This window comes from Perognathus longimembris, chromosome 20 (assembly GCF_023159225.1).
Source record: "Perognathus longimembris pacificus isolate PPM17 chromosome 20, ASM2315922v1, whole genome shotgun sequence".
Lineage (NCBI taxonomy): Eukaryota > Metazoa > Chordata > Mammalia > Rodentia > Heteromyidae > Perognathus > Perognathus longimembris.
The window spans coordinates 6,745,159-6,767,035 of record NC_063180.1 but is presented as its reverse complement, the minus strand read 5'-3'; the positions used below and the strand labels follow the sequence as shown (position 1 = coordinate 6,767,035).

Sequence of the window (21,877 nt, the reverse complement as noted above, 5' to 3'; positions counted from 1 at the left end):
AATTTACAGGGTAAAAGCTTTTTTAGGCTTGCAAAAAAATGGACTTTCCATAAAATGCATAACTTTTATTTAGTAATTACTTGTTTTGAAAAGTTTTGTTAAGCATCTACCTTGCTTTGGAAAACATTTTGAGTCTTTTAAATCTACAACTATTTTTAATTAAGAATATTAAAAGGAAACAATTCACATAAAAATTTCAGTAAAGGGCTAGGGGTGTTGTTCAAGTGGCCTACTCTAGCCTCAACTTGCCTGCCTAGCAGTAGTCAGGGAAAGCAAACACCTATGTTCAATCCATAGTCTACTTTGTCCTCTGTAGAGTCAGGTCACATTTCAGGACAACTCAACTCCTGTGTATAAAATTATGAGGCAGGACCACTGAGAATGTAGAGGCTAGCATACTTGCTCAAGTGTGTTTGAAAGTGTGTGGGATGCTTTCCCTTGAGCTTTTATTAATGTGGACATTCCTCAGAGCTCTGAAGAAATACAGCCCAGCAGGTTTTTAGAGCTGTTCAATTGCACAGTTAAAACTAATTTATTATGTCTGACATTGAACTATTAGGATTAATTTAGGGCTCTCTATTCTGAAATGACAGATTGTGAATGTATTCTGTATTTAAAAACTTGACTACTCTTGCTGTGTACAATTTAAACTGATGATATGCCCAGAAATAGTACAACAATTACCTGCTATCTTCTTGCTCACTTAAGTAACTTTTTTTTTTGGCCATTCCTGGGACTTGAACTCAGGGCCTGAGCACTGTCCCTGGCTGCTTTTTGCTCAAGGCTAGCACTCTACCCCTGAGCCACAGTGCCAGTTCTGTCCTTTTCTGTTTATGTGGTACTGAGGAATCGAACCCAGGGCTTCATGCATGCTAGGCAAGTAGCCTACTGCTAAGCCACATTCCCAGCCTCCTACTTTTAACAAATTTACTGACCAACAAATTATTATTAAATAAGGACTAAAGCTTTTTTTTTTTTATTTTAATGGCAGTTGGTTCACCTTATTGTCTGCATCTTCGAGTTAAGTTTTATTCCTCAGAACCAAATAATCTTCGTGAAGAATTAACCCGGTAAGGCCACTAACTGGAGTTATGTGTGGGTAATTTGGTAGTTTGGAGAATTGTCTTTAGAATTATTTCCCACTTATAGACAAATAATGCAGTAGATTCCCTGTCCCTGGTAATATGCCTTTAGACAATAGGCTTTTATTCTAGAATAGTATTTTAAAATTATATGTTTTATGTTTTATTTATTGATTTTCAAACTAAAATTGTTTCCTTAGAATTATCCTAAAGTGTGTTCTTTTTGTATAATTGTTTGCAACTTACAGATTTTAAACAGGATTTAATACAATGTAAATAATAATATGCTTATTTACACTCAAATCTATCTTTGGCCGATAGGAGTTCATTCAAGTTGCCTCCTACCATTTTTTTTCTTTTCTTTTTAATTGGCCAAGATTAATGCAGCACAGAGTTTTTTTTTTTTGCCAGTCTTGGAGCTTGGACTCAGGGCCTGAGCACTGTCACTGGCTTCTTTTTTTTTTTTTTTTTTGGCTCAAGGCTAGCACTCTGCCACTTGAGCCACAGTGCCACTTCTGGCCTTTTCTATATATGTGATTCTGAGGAATCAAACCCAGGGCTTCATGTACACGAGGCAGGCACTCTTGCCACTAGGCCATATTCCCAGCCCATCAGCACAGAGTTTCTGTCAGTTTTTTAAATAATTTTTTTCTTTATTGTCAAAGTGTAGTACAGAGTAGTTACAGATTCATATGTAAGGCAGTGAGTACATTTCTTGTTCAACTTGCTACAGCCTCCTTCATTTCCCCCCCTCCCTCTTCCCCTTTCCCCACAAGATTTGTGCAGTTGATTTACACCAAATGGTTTTGTAAGTATTGCTTTTGGAATGGTTTGTCTTTTTGTCCTTTGTCTCTCGATTTTGTTATTCCCTTTCCCTTCCCGAGTTCTAATACCCATATAAACAGTGTCAGGGTATTCAGATGAGATATAGTGGTAGCAGGGGTACAACCACAGGAAAGGAATACAAGAGAAACAAAACTAAACAAAACAGACAAGAATAAAAAATTAAAAAATACAAAAGGTACGGTTTCACGTGGCATGTTGATAATAATTACAACAGTGGTATAACTTGTCTTCGTAACGTGGAGCTCATTTCACTTGGCATCATCTTATGTGATCATATGGGTGTAATTATTGGGATATTTTTATCTTCTACCATGACTAGCCTAATCATGTATTAGCTGTTCCCTATGAGGGACACCAAAGGGCTTATGTTTCTTTGGGTCTGGGTAACTTCACTTAATATGATTTTTTCCGAATCCTTCCATTTCCTTACGAATGGGGCAGTGTCATTCCTTCTGATGGAGGCATAGAATTCCATTGTGTATGTGTACCACATTTTCCTGATCTCGTTTACTGAGGGGCATCTAGGTTGATTCCATGTTTTAGCAATGACAAGTTGTACTGCCATGAACATAGTTGTGCTGGTGGCTCTAGTGTGGTCTTGCTTGTAGTCTTTTGGGCAGATGCCCCAAAGTGGGGCTGCTGGGTCGTAGGGGAGCGCTATGTTTAGCCTTCTTAGGAACCTCCACACTGCTTTCCAGAGGGATTGAACAAGTTTGCATTCCCATTAGCAATGTAGTAGGGTTCCCTTTTAGCCACATCCTCTCCAGCATTACTTATTATTGGATTTCCTGATAATGGACATTCTTACTGGGGTGAGGGGGATCTCAGTGTTGTTTTGATTTACATTTACTTCCTTTATAGCCAGTGATGTAGAGTACTTTTTTATGTGACTCTTGGCCATTCTCATTTCCTCTTCAGAGAGGTTTCTTTTTAGGTCTTTAGCCCATTTGTTGAGAGGGCTGTTGGTTCTTTGGTTAGTTGTTTGGGAGGAATTTAATTTTTTTAATATATATATTTTTATTTTCAAACTGAATTACAGAGAGGTTACAGTTTCATACATTAGGCATTGGATACATTTCTTGTACTGTTTGTTACCTCGTCCCTCATTCCCCCTCCCCTTTTCCTCCCCCCCCCCCCCCCCCCCGCCAATGAGTTGTTCAGTTCATTTTCACCAAACAGTTTGTAAGTATTGCTTTTGTAGTTGTTTGTCTTTTTTTACCCTCTGTCTCCCAATTTTGGTATTCCCTTCCAATTACCTGGTTCTAATACCAGTATACCCGGTTTCAGTTTTTCCTTACTGTGGAAGACTTTTATTTTCACCTTCAGCTATGAATGAGAGTTTAGCTGGGCACAGTATTCTTGGTTGGTAGTTATTTTTATTTAGGGTTTGGTATACCGTATTCCAGGCTCTCCTTGCTTTTATGGTCTCTGTTGAGAAGTCCGGGGTAATTATGATTGCTTTTTCTTTATATGTGATTGTTTTCTTCTCCCTAACAGCTTTAAGGATTCTTTCTTTGGACTCTTGATCCAGTTTTGATCACAATGTGTCGGTGGGATGTCCTGTTCTGGTCTGGTCGGTTTGGGGTTCTAAATACTTCTTGTATCTGTATAGGCCTATCCTTCTGGATATTTGGGAAGTTCTCGGCTAATATACTGTTAAATAGGTTACCTATTCCATTAACTTCCTTCTCCAGGTTTTCCTCAATACCTATTATCCTTAAATTGGGCTTTCTGATAGTATCTTGAATCTCCTGGAGCGATCTGTTTTATCGATTGGATTGGTTTTGTATTGCTTTTTGATCTTTCTCTATAGATTCTAGGGAATCTTCAGCTCCTGAGATTCGATCCTCTGCTTCAGTTAGTCGGGACTGTAGGCTAGATACTTGATTTTGAATCTCTTTTCCTTCTAACTGGTCTTTCCTGATGATTTCCATGTCATCTCTTAGGTCCTGTATGGACTTCTTTACTTCATTAACTTCATTAATTTGGTTTTGAGTGTTGTCTCTCAAATCTTTTAGCTGGGTAGCTATCTTTTCATTTGACTCTTGAGATTCATTTATCTTTCTATTTGTGGAGGCCATGAAATTCTCCATTAATTTTTGCTTTGCCTCCTCACGCTCTAGAATAATTGACTGAAGAGATTCAAACTTTTCATTTAGCATGTTTATCAGTAGACTTTGTAGAGCATTTTGGGGGTTCTCTTCTATGTCTTTGATTGACTGCTCTGCTTCCTGCTTATTTTGAGTGGGATATAAGACTTCATTGTTTGCCATCTTTCTTGTGTTTCTTCTGCCCATTTGGATTGGGAATGCCAATCTACAAGCACCTGTGAGCATCGTTTAAGACCCAACGCAGACCTTACCAAGCACTGTTGTGTAAATCTTAGAAGTTCACAATTATATACAGATACCTTTTGTAACTGTGCATAAAATTAGATTTGGTGTTCCTAAAGAATACAATTTCAATATAACAACCAATCCTGAGCCCTGTATTCAGTAGTTACTTATTTAATGTTACAACCCTATGAGCAATTCTTGTTCTTATATTAAGTTCCTTTTGGACTGGCTTTCTCTATGAACCCCTTTGTTTCACTCGGATTAAGCAGGGATACCCTCTATCCAATAACCAGGAGTCAATGGGATCTGGAGGACCTAGAAGTAAGTCAGGAGGGTAAGTTAGAAGTAGTAAAGAAACTAGAGTAAAATGTATGGGGGGGTGATGATTTTGGCTTAGTTCAGTGACGTGGAAATGTGGAGGAGAGTAGAATCAGTAGAAACAACAAGGTTAAAATGATAGACAATGGAGAGTTAGCAGTAAAGAGTGGAGGTGTTATTCATAGGAAAGTAATTTTTAAAGAAAGAGAATACAAAGAGAGAAATAAAGAAAGAATACTGGAAGACACATAACACATGCACATAACAGAGAAAAATTATTTTTTTAAAAAAAGGGAAAAATACCAGAAAAAGAATAAAGAAAAAAAAAAGAACAACAACAAAAACCTTGATAGAACCAACAGGTCAAAATGGAAAACAAAAACAAACCAATGACGTTTCAGAAATGAAAATATAAGAAAAAAGTAAAAATAAAAATGAAAGCTTAAAAAACTTTCGAGACAAAACAAACAAAAAAGTTTTCCTTGTTTGGGTGGGCTTTCTACAGTTTCTGATTTCCTTGCAATGGTCTGCAGTCTATTCTGCCGCTTGGCTGGTTTGACTTGCTTTCAGTTCGCAGGGGGTGGATCTGCTCTGACCCACTTCCCCTGTTAGTGAAATCCTGGGCTCTGCGGTTCCCACAGCTTGCAGGTAAGACTTGGGCGTCCTCTGTAGGTGGTGGATGTGAACAGTCTTGGGAACCGTGGCTCCTCCGTCTGCTATGTGGCCACTGCCTTTAATGCCTGGCTCTGAATAGGCTGTGGACTCAGCAGGGCGGGGCGCCTCTGGCCTGGTTTTCTTGGCTCAGGGTTGCTTGCCTGGGGGAGGTTCCTCCCTCCTGGGTGGGGTGGCCTTCTGGGCAGAGCTGGGTATGGAATTCAGCTCCGTTTCGGGCTGGGAATTGGGCTTTAAACGGGACCGTTTATCTGTCTCGGGAAGTTTGTTCTCCCTTGTGGCTGTTCCATGCCACTGATAGCTGCTTGCCGCTTTCGCTTTTAATTTAGGAATTCCAGCGGGCAGGGCGGGCACCTCTAGCTGAGCCGAGGCCCAGAACAAGCCCCCCGCCTGGGCAAGGGTTGTTCTCCTGGGCAGAGCTGGCTCTCACTGGTTGGTCCCTCTTGCCCTTCTCAAAAATGGCCACTTTGTCCTCGCTTTCCACAGGCTGGCTTTATCTCCAGTCTGGTCTGACCCTTTGCCAGTGTCAAAGATGGCGCTTTGCTCTGGCGGTGGGGGAAGGGCTACCTTCCAGAAGCTGCTCTGTGGGCATGAGTGAGAATATCTTTCGTGGGGTACTCACGCTGTCTCTGCGATTTCAGCCCATCCGTGCTCAGCCTGCGATCTGTGTCTGTACGCTGCCATCTGGAGGATTTCTCTCTGGTCTCCGTTGAGCTGCGCAGGGTGCGCAGCGCTGTGCCGGCGCCGGCACTGGTGTGGCGGCGGGACACCGCCCAGAGCTCAAATCTGTGTTTTCAGACCAGCAAAGTCGATTTTTCCTTCCTGGCCAGAATCCCTGTACTGTCATAACTTATTTGGGCAGTCTATCTAGGGGTAAAAGTTTCTCTGGGGTGGGAAAACTGATGTTGGAGGGAGCTCAGCTAGGGCTCTGCTGCTCCTCCGCCGTCTTCCCGGAACCACCCTGGGAATTTAATTTTTTGAGTTCTGTGTATATTTTAGATATCAGGCCTTTGTCCGTTGTATGGCCGATAAAGATCTTTTCCCAATCTGTGGGCTTTCTGCTTATCTTGCAAGCTATGTCTTTTGCCCTGCAGAAGCTTTGCAGTTTGATACAGTCCCACTTGTCCAACCTTTCTTTGATTTATTGTTTTTGGGGCCTTTGTTCAGGAAGTTTCTTCCAGTGCCAAGGAGTCCTAGGGTTTCTCCTATTTCTTATTGTAGAGTTTTCAGGGTCTCTGATTTTGTTTCCAGGTCTTTCATCCATTTGGAGTTGATTTTGGTTTAGGTGATAGATAGGGGTCTAGTTTTAGTTTGTTACAGGTGTTGATCCAGTTTTGCCAGTACCATTTGTTGAAGAGGCTGTCATTGTTCCAACCTATATTTTTAGCTTCTTTGTTCTAGATGAGGTAGCCATAGTTCTGTGGGTTCATTTCTGGGTCTTCAGTTCTGTTCCATTGGTTCTTGGGTCTGTATTTGTGCCAGTACCAAGCTGTTTTTATTACTATAGTTTTGTAATACAGCTTAAAGTTTGGTATTGATATTCCTCCTGCACTGTTACTTCTACTTAGATTGTTTTTGCTATTTGGGGTTTTTTTATTGTTCATATGAATTTCTGAATTGCTTCCTCTGTTTCATTGAACAATGATGTTGGGATATTGATGGGTGTTGCATTGAATTTGTAGATAGCTTTTGGTAATATTGCCATTTTCACAATGTTACTCCTCTCAATCCAGGAGCATGGGAGGTTTTTTGCATTTCTTGAGTTCTGCCTTAATTTCCTTTTTCAGGTTTTTAAAGTTCTCATCATAAAAAAAATAAAGTTCTCATCATAAAAAAAAATAAAGTTCTCATCATAGAGTTCTTTCACTTCTTTGGTTAAGGTTATTCCGAGGTATTTATGTTTTTTGAGACTATTGCAAAAGGCGTTGCTTTTCTGATTTCAGCCTCGCTTTTCTGGTTGTTGCCATATATAATAGCCATTGATTTTTGAGGATTTATTTTATATCCTGCTACTTTGCCAAAGTTTTGGATCAGCCCTAGTAGCTTGGGAGTAGAGTCTAAGGGGTTCTTTAGTTATAGGATCATGTCGTCTGCAGAGAGAGAAAGTTTTAACTTCATCTTTTCCTATTTGGATCCCCTTTATGTTTTCTTCTTGCCTAATTGCTCTGGCTAGGATTTCTAGTACTGTGTTGAAGAGGAGAGGAGAGAGCGGACATCCTTGTCTTGCTCCTGATTTTAAAGGAAATGGCTTTAGATTTTCACCAGTTAGTATTATGCTTGCTCTTGGTTTGTCATAGCCTTTATTATATTCAGGAATGTTCCTGGAATCCCAGTTTTTCCAGGGCTTTTATCATAAATGGGGGCTGGATTTTGTTGAATGCCTTTTCCACATCTAGGGATATAACCATGTGATTCTTTGCCTTCCTCCTGCTGATGTGGTGGATTACATTAATTGACTTGTGTATATTGAAATAATTTTGCATCCCTGGAATGAATCCAGTTTGATCATAGTGTATGATTTTTTTGATGACTTGTTGAAGTCAGTTGGCCATAATTTTGTTGAGAAGCTTTGCATCGATGTTCATCAAGGAAATCAGTCTATAATTCTCTTTCCTTGATGGGTCCTTGTCTGGTTTTGGGATTAGTGCTATACTAGCATCGTAGAATGTCTTTGATAGTGATCTTTACTCTCTATTTCATTGAAGAGTTTGAAGAATGTTGGTGTGAGATCTGTTTTGAAGGCCTTGTAGAATTCCTCTATAAATCCATCTGTATCTGGGCTTTTCTTGGAAGGGAGATCTCTTATTGCAGTTTCAATTTCATTGCTGGATATGGGTATGTTCAGTAGATTTAAATCTTCTTGGTTGAGTTTGGGCATATCAATTATTGTTAGGAATTTGTCCATTTCTTCCAGGTTCTTGAATTTGTTGGTATATAGGTTTGCAAAATAGCCCTTATTATATTCTAGATCTTCATTGTTTCTGTGGTGATGTTACCTGTTTAGTCTCTGATCTTGTTTATTTGGGTGTGCTGTCTTCGTTTTTTGGTCAGGTTTGCTAGGGGGTCTGTCTATCTTGTTAATTTTTTTTCAAAGAACCAACTCTTCGTTTTGTTGATTCTTTATGTTTTCTTTTGGATTCTAAGTCATTTAATTCTGATTTGGTTTTAATTATTTGCTTTCGCCTATTGGCTTGGGATTTGGCTTGTTATTCTCTTTCAAGGAGCTTAAGGTGCTTTGTTAAGTTGTTGAATTGAGATTTCTCCAATATGTTGATGTAGGCGCTCAGGGCTATAAATTTTCCTCTTGAGTACTGCCTTTGCTGTGTCCCAGAGGAGCTGGTAATTTGTGTATTCGTCTTGGTTGAATTCCATAAACATTTGAAATTCTGTTCTGATTTCCTCAATGATCCATTGATGGTTCAACAATGTATTGTTGAGTCTCCATGAGTTGTGGGGTTTTCTTCGCTGGCCTTTGGTGTTGAGCTCTAGTTTTATCCCATTGTGGTCTGAGAGAATGTAAGGAATGATTTCGATGTTTCTGAATTTGTGCAGGTTTGCTTTGTGCTGTAACATGTGATCTATTTTGGAGAATGCTCCATGTGCTGCTGAGAAGAATATGTATTCTGGTGTTGCTGGATGGAATATTCTGTAGATGTCGGTTTAGTCTAGATTGTCTATGCAGTTGTTTAGTTCTGAGGTTTCTTTGTTTAGTTTTTGGCATTGATCTGTCCAGAGGTGAGAGTGGTGTGTTAAAGTCTCCAACAATCAATGTGTTTGGGTCTATGAGAGTTGCCTCCTACCTTTTTTGACTCCTTAAAATAACAGTGATTCATTAAAATATTAGATCATGATTTAGATAAATAGCTTGTTTTTTTTTTTTTTTTTTTTGGCCAGTCCTGGGCCTTGGACTCAGGGCCTGAGCACTGTCCCTGGCTTCTTCCCGCTCAAGGCTAGCACTCCGCCACTTGAGCCACAGCGCCGCTTCTGGCCGTTTTTCTGTATATGTGGTGCTGGGGAATCGAACCTAGGGCCTCGTGTATTCGAGGCAGGCACTCTTGCCACTAGGCTATCTCCCCAGCCCCTAGATAAAATAGCTTGTAATTTCAGATTATATACATTTATTTTGTCTGCCTCCTTGATACTCATTGATTTCATGTGGTATATGCATAACCCCACGCACAAATAATCTTCACCAAGTGATAAAATTGAGTTACCCATGGGGTTGCGGCTGTTACCTAGAATTATACCCAAAATGTATCTCTTTACATAGGTAAACATGTTCTCAAGTTAAATTAAATCACAGAGCTTATTTTCATAATATACTTTAAACATTTTCTTTTAAGTTTTGCTGTGTTCTACTCTGTGGCTTGTTGTTTTGTGGTCATGATTCTACCCCACTGATACTTGGTTCATTTTTAAAAATTGTTTTTCCTTTATTGTAGGTAAAATGTTTATACCTCATTGTGGGTAAAATTCTATAATCAAGGATATTCTCAAATTAGATAAGCTTTTTTCACAGTAGATGGTTCAATAATATTAAGTTAATTTGTGCCTTTAATTTTTCCTAGGTATTTATTTGTTCTTCAGTTAAAACAAGATATTCTCAGTGGAAAGTGAGTATCATATAATTATTTAGCACATTGTCTTTGTAGTTGGAAAATGATTTTGAAATTAGTTTGAATTTATGAAAAACCAAACGGTCAGGGTGACATGTATTATTTTCATTTATTGTAAAATGAAGATTTTTTGAAACTGACTTAGTAATTTGTATTTTGATCTCAGATTAGAGTGTCCCTTTGAAACAGCAGTGCAGTTGGCAGCTTATAATCTTCAGGGTAAGCAACTCTTGTGCTGATTGTTATGAATAAAGCATAATACTCTTTTGTGTTTCTGGCTAAAGAAATTCAGAAGATTCATGATGTATAGGAAGAGAAACAACAGTTTTGTTTTTTTCTGTAAACTTGTATCAGTGTCCTTTTGTCTATTTTGGAACATTGTCTTCTTTTTCTTCCCTTTCATTTCTTTGTCCCCTTTCTATTTTATAATGTTTTCAAATGAAAGTTATAGTCTTTGGTTTTCTTCTACTTTTTTTTTAACCTTAAAAAAAGTGAAGTGCTTTCTGTGTAAATTATTTCTGTTTTCATATCACATGGTTTGCTTTCTTTTTTTTTTTTTTCCAGTCCTTGGGCTTGGATTCAGAGCCTGAGCACTGTCCCTGGATTATTTTTGCCCAAGGCTAGCACTCTGCCACTTGAGCCACAGCGCCACTTCTGGTCATTTTCTATATATGTGGTGCTGAGAAATCAAACCTGGGGCTTCATGTATACGAGACACTCTTGCCACTAGGCTATATTCCCAGCCCTTTCTTTATTCTTACTCTTTTTTGTTGTTGTTGTTTTGGTCTCGTTTTTTTGGTACTGGGGATCGAACCCAGGATGTTGCACTTGCAAGGCAAGCACTTTGCCACTGAGCTACCTCCCAGCTCCTTTATTCTTATTCTTAAAAAATGAGTCAATGAAAGAATTTCTTACAAAATATTAAAAAGTGCCTGATGGTCATTTTAAAATGTTTTCCAGTAAGTGACATTAAACAATATGCCTTGGTGTATTGGTTAAATACTGTTAAATTTATAAATTTTCTTCTCAAAAATGGCATAAAGAAAAACTAATTTGGGGGCTAGGAATATGGCCTAGTGGCAAGAGTGCTTGCCTCTTATACATGAAGCCCTGGGTTCGTTTCCCCAGCACCACATATATAGAAAATGGCCAGAAGTGGCGCTGTGGCTTAAGTGGCAGAGTGCTAGCCTTGAGCAAACAGAAGCCAGGGACAGTGCTCAGGCCCTGAGTCCAAAGCCCAGGACTGGCCAAAAAAAAAAAAAAAAAGAAAAGAAAAACTAATTTTGTTTCATAAAATGAAAGGAAACATTTTGCTGGGATTATACCACTGTGTAGTGCAGTCCTTGAGATTTTATCTTCAGTTAATTAGCAAAATTGTGGATTAGAATGTTGTTCAAGTGGTAGAGTACCAGCTGTAAGCAAAAAATTACAGCACAGTGGCCTGAGTTCAAGCCTAATACAAGCATGCACAAAAAAGAAAATAAAATAATGGTATGGCTTACACATTTTTGTGTTTTTAATAAAAGTTTGATTCATAGTAGTTCTCAGTAAGTGTTCAGTGTAGACTTGGAACTCAGTAAATAATGAGTGCTTATCATCATTATTGTATCAAAGTAGTTCTCAATATAATTCTTTCTCTCCCCAACTGAATTTTTTCTATTAATATGAAAATATCTTAATGTTTAGTATAAAATATTCTTTTAGAAGAAAAAAATTCCCAAAATACAGAAAACTGGACACATTGCTTTCCCTTTTCCCCCAAGCCCAGTTCAGAGATAAGCACAGATGAATATGCATATGTTTGTACATTTGGTGTTTTTTTTCTGCCTCTTTTCTCCTTTTCTTTTTCTTTTTCTTTTTTTTGGCCAGTCCTGGGGCTTGGACTCAGGGCCTGAGCACTGTCCCTGGCTTCTTTTTGCTCAAGGCTAGCACTGTACCACTTGAGCCACAGCGCCACTTCTGGCCATTTTCTATATATGTGGTGCTGAGGCATTGAACCCAGGGCTTCATGTATAAGAGGCAAGCACTCTTGCCACTAGGCCATATTCCCAGCCCCCCCCCCCTTTTTTTTCTTATTTATTGTCAAAGTGATGTACAGAGAGGTTACAGTTTCGTACGTTAGACCTTAGGTACATTTCTTGTACTGTTTGTTACCTCATTCCACCCTCCCCCTCTCCCTTTCCCTCTCCCCCATGAGTTGTTCAGTTGGTTTACACCAAATGGTTTTGCATCCTTTTTCTTTTTTCTTCCCTTCCTCACTAATTTCTTTAGAGATAATAATTTACATTCCAGGAAGATACTATGTCGTAATTACAGTGTTAGATGATATAGTATTCTGTGTATATCATAATTAATTATTGTTTACTAATTGTCCTATAAGAGTTGCTAGGTTTTAAAAAATTTATTCTGTAAGGTTTTATTCTGTGTAGAAGTCTAGAAATTGATTTTCAAAATCTTATAATTAAGAATAAAGATAATTATGGATTCATTTCACAGTGTATTCTCCAAACTTGTATTGTTTTCTTATGTATGCCTCCAGGGCTTCTTCAAGCAGATGTAAAATTGCATACAATCAAAAGAAAAATATTATTAAAAGTATAACAACAGTAGTTGGAGGCCAGTTGTTTATGCCTATTATCCTAGCAATTTAGGAGGCTGAGGTCTAAGGATTGCTATTCAAGATCATCTTGGGCAGGAAAGTTTGTGACACTGTTATCTCCATTTATCCACCAGAAAGCTAGAAGTGGATATCTGTCTTTGTAGTAGAAGGCTATCCTTGAGCAAGAAAGCTCAAGGACAGCTCCCAGGCCCTGAGTTCAAGCCCCAGGAATGGTGTTAGAAAAAAAAAGGACACCAAATGTGTGATTTACATGTATAGACTAATAGTCATGGAAAAATGGTTTAGACAGTTTTAGTTCTTCGCAGATTAAGGCTAATCTTACTTTTTATTTACAAAATGGGTTTTTGTTTTTGTTCTTGTTTGTTTTGTCAGAAATGGAGCTTGAACTCAGGGCCTAGGTTAGGTATTGTCCTTTAGCTCTTCTACTCAAGGCTAGCACTCTACTTTGAGCCACAGATCTACTTCTTGGTATTGAGTGTTTAGTTGGAGATAAGAGTCTCATAGGGACTCTTCTGCCTTGGCTGGTTTCAAACTGCAAACCTCAGATCTCAGCCTCCTTAGTAGCTAGGATTACAAGTGTGATCCACCAATGCCCGCCTTTATAAAATGGATTTGGAAGAAGGATTTTCTTGGTAGTAACACAATATAACTTTGTGGAATTTGTGTTTGTAGCTGAGCTTGGTGATTATGATCTTGCTGAACATAGCCCTGAAATTGTCTCTGAGTTCCGATTTGTGCCCACTCAGACTGAAGAGATGGAACTGGCTATTTTTGAAAAATGGAAGGAATACAGGTACTTGTCGTTTGGTCAGGTTTTAACATCACTACAATAATTTTGTATTCATTTTTTTCTATTTCTATCTTTGATACAGGTTCGTTTTATACTTTTTTTAAACAATTGTTTAATAATTACCAATTATTAACAATTTTATGCTTATTAATTTAACAATTTTAAATTTCAGAGGACAGACACCAGCACAAGCTGAAACCAATTATCTGAATAAAGCCAAATGGCTTGAGATGTATGGAGTTGATATGCATGTGGTTAAGGTAAACACTTTGTTTTGGGGCTTTTTTGGGGGGTGGAGGTCAGTCATGGGGCTGGAATTCGGGGCCTGGACTTTGTCCCTGACACAGGTCCATTTCTGGTTTTTGAATGGCTAATTGGAGATAAGAGTCTCACATACTTTTCTGCACAGGCTGGCTTCAAATCACGGTTCTCAGATCTCAGCCTCCCAAGTAGCTAGGACTACGTGCATAAGCCACTGGTGCTCAGCTGTCATGGAGTTTTTTTTTTTTTTTTGCCAGTCCTGGGCCTGGGACTCAGGGCCTGAGCCCTGTCCCTGGCTTCTTTTTGCTCAAGGCTAGCACTCTGCCACCTGAGCCACAGCGCCCCTTCTGGCCGTTTTCCATATATGTGGTGCTTGGGAATCGAACTGAGAGCTTCATGTGTAGGAGGCAAGTGCTCTTGCCACTAGGCCATATTCCCAGCCCAGTCATGGAGACTTTTATAGAAATTACTTCCTTTGAGACAAGGTGACAACTTTGTAGTTTGCAAGAGGCAGCACACAAGAAGTTTGAATAGTTCAGTATTGGAAGACTAGAGTCTCAGATTCACTATAGATAAAGATTCCTAGAATATTTAGGTTCTCTAATATACATTTTTGTAGCCTTTAAATCACTTTTTATTCTTGTTATTTCATTTTATCTTTTTTTTTTTTTTTTGCCAGTCCTGGGCCTTGGACTCAGGGCCTGAGCACTGTCCCTGGCTTCTTTTTGCTCAAGGCTAGCACTCTGCCACTTAAGTCACAGCGCCACTTCTGGCCATTTTCTGTGTGTGTGGTGCTGGGGAATCGAACCCAGGGCTTCATGTATACGAGGCAAGCACTCTTGCCACTAGGCTATATCCCCAGCCCCTCATTTTATCTTTTTGCTTTTGCTTTTGAGATAGGGTACCTCTATGTAGCTTTCAAACTTGGGATCCTCTAGGAGTGAGGACACAGGTTAAAAAACATAACTACTAGCTGGGTACTAGTCTGATTCATGCCTGTAATCCTAGCTACTCAGGAAGCTGAGATCTGATGGTAGTGGTTTGAAACCAGCCTGGGCAGGAAAGTCCATGAGATTCTTATCTCCAGTTGAGCACCAGAAAACTGGAAGTGGTACTGTGGCTCATAGTGGTAGAGCATTAGCGTTTAGCAAAGAAAGCTCAGAGACAGTGCCCAGATCCTAAGTTTAAGCCCCACACCTGACAAAAAACAGGAACAAAACATAACTGCTAGCATCTATCTGGGTAGATATTATTGTTCATTACCATGCAGATACTCACAGTTTATTGTGAGGAAAATCACTTGTTATAAAACAATTTATAGAGGCTGGGAATGTGGCTTAGCAGTAGAGTGCTTGCCTAGTAGTCACAAAGCCCTGGTTCAATTCCTCAGCACCACATAAACAGAAAAAGCCAGAATTGGCGCTGCGGCTCAAGAGATAGAGTGCTTACCTTGAGCAAAAAGAAGCCAGGGACAGTGCTTGGATCCTGAGTCCAAGCTCCAGGACTGGCCAAAAAAAAAAAAAAAAAAAAAAGACTTCTGTATGATTTTATTTTTCTGCAAAAAAGGTGTGTGTGTGTGTGTGTGTGTGTGTGTGTGTGTGTGTGTGTGTGTTTAACTTCCAAGCATAAGTAGCAAGATCTTTCCAATGGTGACGAGGTAGAGGTAGATTTGGAGTAATTGAGTGTATTTAAAATTAATTCAACTGTATTTTTAATTTTTTATTCTAAATAAGTATAATTTAATTATAAAAATTATGAAATAGACATTAAAAAATCCCCAGACTTGGGATCCTCTTGCCTCAACCCCTATGATTTCAGTCATGTGCCACCAGGCCCAACTCCTATTACTTCATGTTGTCTTTATCACTTAAGCTCAGTACTCAGTAAGCTCTGTTTAAAGTAGTTTAGGAATCAATGTTGAAAATTTATAGATTGAGAAGAAATAATCTGAGAGAGTTTTTGTTAAAGTGGGAATATAAATACCCTTTTGCAGTGAAGGCATCTGGCAACAACCAGAGTCCCCTTTTATCCATGGTTTTGCTTTTGGTGGTCAGCCAGTGTCCAAAAATATTAAAGGGAAATTCCAGAAGTAAATAATAAGGCATTTTGAGAGAGACCACATTTATACAATTTTTATTGCTATATTATTAGAATTGTTCTATTTTATTAGTTATTGTTAAATTCTTACTGTGCCTAACTTATAAATTAAATTTTATAAATATGTATATTTAGGAAAAAAGTATAGTGTTTGGTATTATCCGCAATTTCAGGTATTCACTGATTTTTGGGAATAATAGAGAACTACCTCATAGTGTTTCAATGGTACAATTCAAAAAATTTCAAGAGAATATGAATTTTGGATCCACTGATTGGTGAAAACATCTTAAATGTTAACATTAGTTTGAATAATTAGTATATATTGAATAATTAATACAGTTTAGTGTGAAAATTTAAACAGTTGAATGACAGTGTGAAACCTTTTCATGCAAATAAAGCAGACACTTTTTTCTCTTGTTAAATTAGGCTAGAGATGAAAATGACTATAGTTTGGGACTTACACCAACAGGAGTCCTCGTTTTTGAAGGAGAGACCAAAATCGGCTTATTTTTTTGGTAAGCATAATTGATGTCAGAAATACTTACTGTTTTTTTATGTTTAATGAGTAAATGCATTTATATGCAGCTAATACATATATTGCAGATTGGGAATCAAGATAATTATGAAAAGTTTGCTTTCCATCCATCTTGTCTCCTGTTACATTCTTATCTTTTTTTCTACTTCCCAGAGTATTTATTAAAATTCTTCTAGATATATTTTCTGTTAATTACAAGCTGTGTCAAAATATCTCAAAATAGAATCTGTTATTTCCTTATTAAATGTTCTCTACATATATATGCCCTTCATGTATATCTGTCACTATTTTTAGTATTTTTCTCCCACAGACATACATTATATCTTTGTTTTGTAAGAGGAAAGATTTTAGAACTTCCCCTCCGCCCCATTTTAGGATTAACTCCTTTCTGTTGTGATTCTGTCATCCATACTCATACATTACATTTTACTTTTGACATCGAAAATAGACATACAAACCAGGCGCCAGTGGCTCACACCTGTAATCCTAGCTACTCAGGAGGCTAAGATCTGAGGATCACAGTTCAAAGACAACCTGGGCAAGAAAGTCCGTAAGACTCTTATCTCCAATAAATCACCAGAAAACTAGAAGTGGCACTGTGATTCAAAGTGGTAAAGCATTAGCCTTGAGCTGAAGACTTCAGCTCAGGGAGAGCACCTAGACCTAGAGTTCAAGTCCCACGACTAACCAAAAAAAAAAAAAAAGTGATAGAGGGCTAGTCTTGAGTAAAAGAGAGCTTTGGGACAGTGCCCAGGTGCTAAGTTCAAGCCCCACAACTGACTGAAAAAAGAAAATAAAAACATAAATTGTATAACTATAATTTGGTCCTTTGTGTGCTTTGACCGATATGGAGAATGTTAGTCTAGAATCAGGAAATCATGGTTTTATTAATAATGTTTATTGTCAGAACTGTTTCAGAGCTTAGGGGCTTACTGATGTCACAGACATGAGCTAAATAAAGATGGCACCTGTGTCCAGGCTCCTCTGTTATTTACAATCTCTCACCATAGGCAGGAGGACCATTGGCTGAGAGCCTTCCTATCCAAATTCACATTCATATCCAGGTATTCTTGGTAGGGACTTTGTGAAAGACTTGATGAGTCTTTTACGATCATTCCTTAATGGAAGAAGTTGGGGCATTTATATTTTTAGTCCTTGAATGTTAATTCTCTGGCATTGCCAGGTTGTCATTTTGATACCCGGCCAGAGAATGCTCTAAAAAGAACAGTGACAAAAGGACCTTTTGTGCTTCTTGGTAAGATCATTGTGAGGATTGAAGGATTAGTGAGTGGGAGTGAGAACCATGCTCTTTGAGATTCAAGTTCATAGAACCAGAAATCAAATGTAGCAGGTAGTTGAGAATTTTGGTGCAGTTTTGTGGAGTTGGATAGTGGGCCATAAAATGAAGCTTATTTTAATTAAGAAAATATATTTATTTATTGGGCTTGAACTCAGAGTCTGGGTGCTATCCTTGAGCTCTTTTGATCAAGGCTAGCACTCTATCACTTTGAGCCACAGCTCCACTTCCAGTTTTCTGGTGTTAATTAGAGATAAAAGACTCATGGCCTTTCCTGTCTGGGCTGGCTTTGAACTGTGATCCTCATCTCAGCCTCCTGAGTAGGTAGGATTACAAGCGTAAGCCACCAGCACCTGGCAAGAAAAATTTTGAGTCAAGGTCCCTCTGTGTAGCTCAGGTTGTTCTCCAAACTCTTGATCCTCGTGCCTCAATGCTGGAATTTTAGGCACGCACTAATATATCTGGTTTAAAAGTGAACTTAAAGTATTCTTTTTCAAGATTTATTTCCTCCAAAAAAAAAATTGCGGTTGAACTATACAGGTTTCTAAATACTCACACACAGTAAGACCAAAAGAGGATATTCTACAAAGGCACAATGCCTATGTGTCTCTTAATATTTATATAAAATTATGCATATGAAAAATATATACATTATATATAAATGAACTCCAAGATAGGGAAACAAGCGAGCTCTCCTTTTGTTTTTAATTTTTACTTTTTGATGATTCATTATTTATGGTGTACTCAAGTGTATATCTCTGGAGGTCGGGGAAGATACAGAACTTGGGGGGAAAGGGTGGAAAATGTGCAGTGGTAGAGCTCACTGATAAAAGTGAACTATACAACTAATGGATGGATATGGGAGGGAGGGACTGGGAGAGAATGAAGGAACAGATACACTATGAAAGAAAATACATACTCATTACCTGACTCATGTAAATGTAATCCCTCTGTACATCACCTTTATAATAACAAGTAAATTATTTTTTAAACCACAATTGATGAAGCATCAGTAGTATTTTATACCTAGTAAAAAGCTCTTATGTCTTTCCTCATTTAGCTCCTGTGCTGTTAACCATGAAACAATTTTTCATAGGCCTGGAGAATCTCTTACACCACAATTGTGGGTCTATGAAGTAGATATATTTCTTTCTTTGTCCCCTAATACTTGTATTATCTGATGTATGTATAGCATCAGTTTTGTCAGAGTTATTTCTGAAATAATCATTTTTTTCTGTTGCCTTTTCTTTTTAAATTAGAGACCTGTTTTGTTCTGATGGTACATGGGTTTGAACTCAGTTCCTCAAGCTTCCTAAGCAGATTGGAGCCATGCCTCCAGCCCTAATTTTTGCTGGTTATTTTTGGTGTCTTGTTTCCTGTTCAGCATGTGTCTGAGTGTGATCCACCTCTGTTGGGCTCTGGGTAGCTAGAGTGGCAGACACATGCTACTGTGTCTAGCTCATTGTTGATAAGGGGACTAATATGATTGGGATCACCGGGCACTAGTGCCTGTAATCCTAGCTACTCAGGAGGCTGAGATCTGAGGATTGCAGTTCAAAGTTACCCTGGGCAAGAAAGTCTGTAAAACTCATCTCCAATGAACCACTAGAAAACTGGAAGCGAAGCTGTGACTCAAAGTTGTAGAATAGTAGCTTTGAGCAAAAGAGCTCAGGAACATCATCCAGGCCTGGAGTTCAAGCTCCAGGACTCACTAAAAGAAAAAAAAAAAGATGTTTGGGATTGTGGTTTGAGGCAAGCCTAGAAAACAAGAAAAGTCCACTTTTCTTTCAAGTTCCTTATTACAGGTATGAGCCAGGGCCAGGCCTAGACTAGTGACTTTTTTGGTGGATGATTCAAGTTACCTTTACCCTCTTACCACTATTCAATTTAAATGTTAATAATGAAATATATATTCTTGAAGTAAAAAATGTCTTTTCCTGGGGCTGGGAATAGGGCCTAGTGACAAGAGAGCTTGCCTTGTAAACATGAAGCCCTGGGTTTGATTCCCCAGCACCACATATATAGAAAATGGCCAGAAGTGGCGCGGTGGCTCAAATGGCAGAGTGCTAGCCTTGAGCAAAAAGAAGCCAGGGACAGTGCTCAGGCCCTGAGTCCAAGGCCCAGGACTGGTTTAAAAAAAAAAAAAAGCCAGCCTGGGCATTTAAAAGTCCATGAGACTCTTATCTCTAATAAATTAATCAGAAAATGATGGAAGTGGCACTGTGGCACAAGTGGTAGAGGACTAGCCTTGAGCACAAAGAGGCCCAGGGACAATGCCCAAGCCCAGAGTTCAAACCCTAGGAGTAGCAAAAGAAGAAGAAGGAAAAAGAGGAAAGAAGAAGAGGAAGAAGAAGAAATAAATCTTTCAAGAGGTGAAGGAGTGACATTGTCCAAATGTAACTGTAACCTCTCTGTATATCACCTTAATAACAACAGCAAAACATTTAAAAAATGTCTTTTCCTAATTTGCCTGTTGATCTTATAGGCCCAAGATAACCAGATTGGATTTTAAGAAGAATAAATTAACACTGGTGGTTGTAGAAGATGATGATGAGGTAAGAATTGTGATGCATTACTTAAAACAATGACTGTGTTGAAAAAAAAATTGCATCTATTAGGAGGAAAATACTTTTTAATAGCCATAGAACAGAAATTCAGTAATTAATAACTGAAGTAACTTCCTAATTCAGACATCATCTTAAAAATAAAATTTAGGGGCTGGGGATATAGCCTAGTGGCAAGAGTGCCTGCCTCGGATATACGAGGCCCTAGGTTCGATTCCTCAGCACCACATATACAGAAAATGGCCAGAAGCGGCGCTGTGGCTCAAGTGGCAGAGTGCTAGCCTTGAGCGGGAAGAAGCCAGGGACAGTGCTCAGGCCCTGAGTCCAAGGCCCAGGACTGGCCAAAAAAATAAATAAATAAATAAATAAAAAATAAAATTTAGCCAGTAATTGTAAAGATAATATAAAATTATTGGGTCTTTATTGATAGTATATCTAAGGTGTACAGAAAGCTACACTTAAGTAATTTTTATCCCTTTAGTACTTCATCATAAAGATTTTTTAAAAGGCTTTTCCTAATAATCTTTAATAAAGCCTTTTGAAATAAGGATTACTTCTTTTCTATGTACCAATACCAGAGATTGAACTCAGGGCCTTATACTCACTTTCAGCTTTCTTGTGAATAGGGAATGCACTTGAACTACACCTCCAGTGTAACTTTTTTTTTTTTGTTTGTTTGTTTTTTTTTTTTTTTTTTTTTTTTTGGCCAGTCCTGGGCCTTGGACTCAGGGCCTGAGCACTGTCCCTGGCTTCTTTTTGCTCAAGGCTAGCACTCTGCCACTGAGCCACAGCGCCCCTTCTGGCCGTTTTCTATATATGTGGTGCTGGGGAATTGAACCCAGGGCTTCATGTATACAAGGCAAGCACTCTTGCCACTAGGCCATATCCCCAGCCCCAGTGTAACTTTTTTGCTGGGTAATTGGAATTGAAATCTTGTAGACTTTTTTTTTAGCCCTGGCTGGCTTCAAACCACATTCCTCCAGGTCTCAGTCTCCTGAGTAGCTAGGACTACAGGAATTAGCTACTAGCACCCAACTTGAAAAACTACTTTTAATCTCAAATATAATTCATAATTGAAGTTTACCTTTTTAAGTCAGTTAAAATATAGTTCTAATTGGGGGCTGGGAATGTGGCTTAGCGGTAGAGTGCTTGCCTAGCATGCTTGAAACCCTGGGTTCGATTCCTCAGCACCACATAAACAGAAAAAGTCAGAAGTGGCACTGTGGCTCAAGTGGTAGAGTGCTAGCCTTTAGCAAAAGGAAGCCAAGGACAGTGCTTAGGCCCTGAGTCCAAACCCCAGGTCTGCGCCCCCCCCCCCCCATATATATATATACATACATATATAATTGGTATACATATAGATACATATAGATACATCTCACATGCATTATGTTAAGTGAAAGTAAGAGAACTAACATACCAAATAGTTTCATTAATGTAACATTTACAGGAAAGCAAGCATTCTACATAAGAATGGCGAATAGGTGACTTATTATTTGGAAACAGAGGTTTGCAGTTCAAAGGGTTCAAAGCCAGCTGGGGCAGGAAAGTCCATGAGACTTATCTCCAATTAACCACCAGAAAACTGGAAGTAACCCTGTGGCTTAATGTGGCAGAGCAGTAGCCTTGAGCAAAAGAGCTCAAAGCTAATGCCCAGGCCCTGAGCTCAAGCCCCCCCATGCCTGACAAAAAAAAAAAAAAAAGACGACACTGTGTTTCAGCACTGAAATGAACTTACTCTGAATGCAGAAAAAGTATTCCAACTTACTGTGGGAAGTATATTTGTCATTCATGAAGAGAAAAAATTTAATTGGAGAATGACCTCAGTTTGGTGGTTTCAGAA

At 38.7% G+C, this 21,877-nt stretch overlaps 1 protein-coding gene across 2 annotated transcripts in view; it reads left to right on the top strand.

Annotated features, from left to right (window-relative positions):
- The window catches only part of Epb41l5 (erythrocyte membrane protein band 4.1 like 5), a 140,934-nt gene that overhangs the window by 31,398 nt on the left and 87,659 nt on the right, over positions 1–21,877 (top strand). For both annotated transcript variants that reach the window (XM_048329814.1, XM_048329815.1), the window contains exons 5-11: positions 992–1,070; positions 9,823–9,867; positions 10,037–10,089; positions 13,163–13,283; positions 13,453–13,540; positions 16,065–16,153; positions 19,956–20,025. In XM_048329814.1, coding sequence (XP_048185771.1) covers positions 992–1,070; positions 9,823–9,867; positions 10,037–10,089; positions 13,163–13,283; positions 13,453–13,540; positions 16,065–16,153; positions 19,956–20,025 — 545 coding nt within the window. The remainder of the gene's footprint in view (positions 1–991; positions 1,071–9,822; positions 9,868–10,036; positions 10,090–13,162; positions 13,284–13,452; positions 13,541–16,064; positions 16,154–19,955; positions 20,026–21,877) is intronic.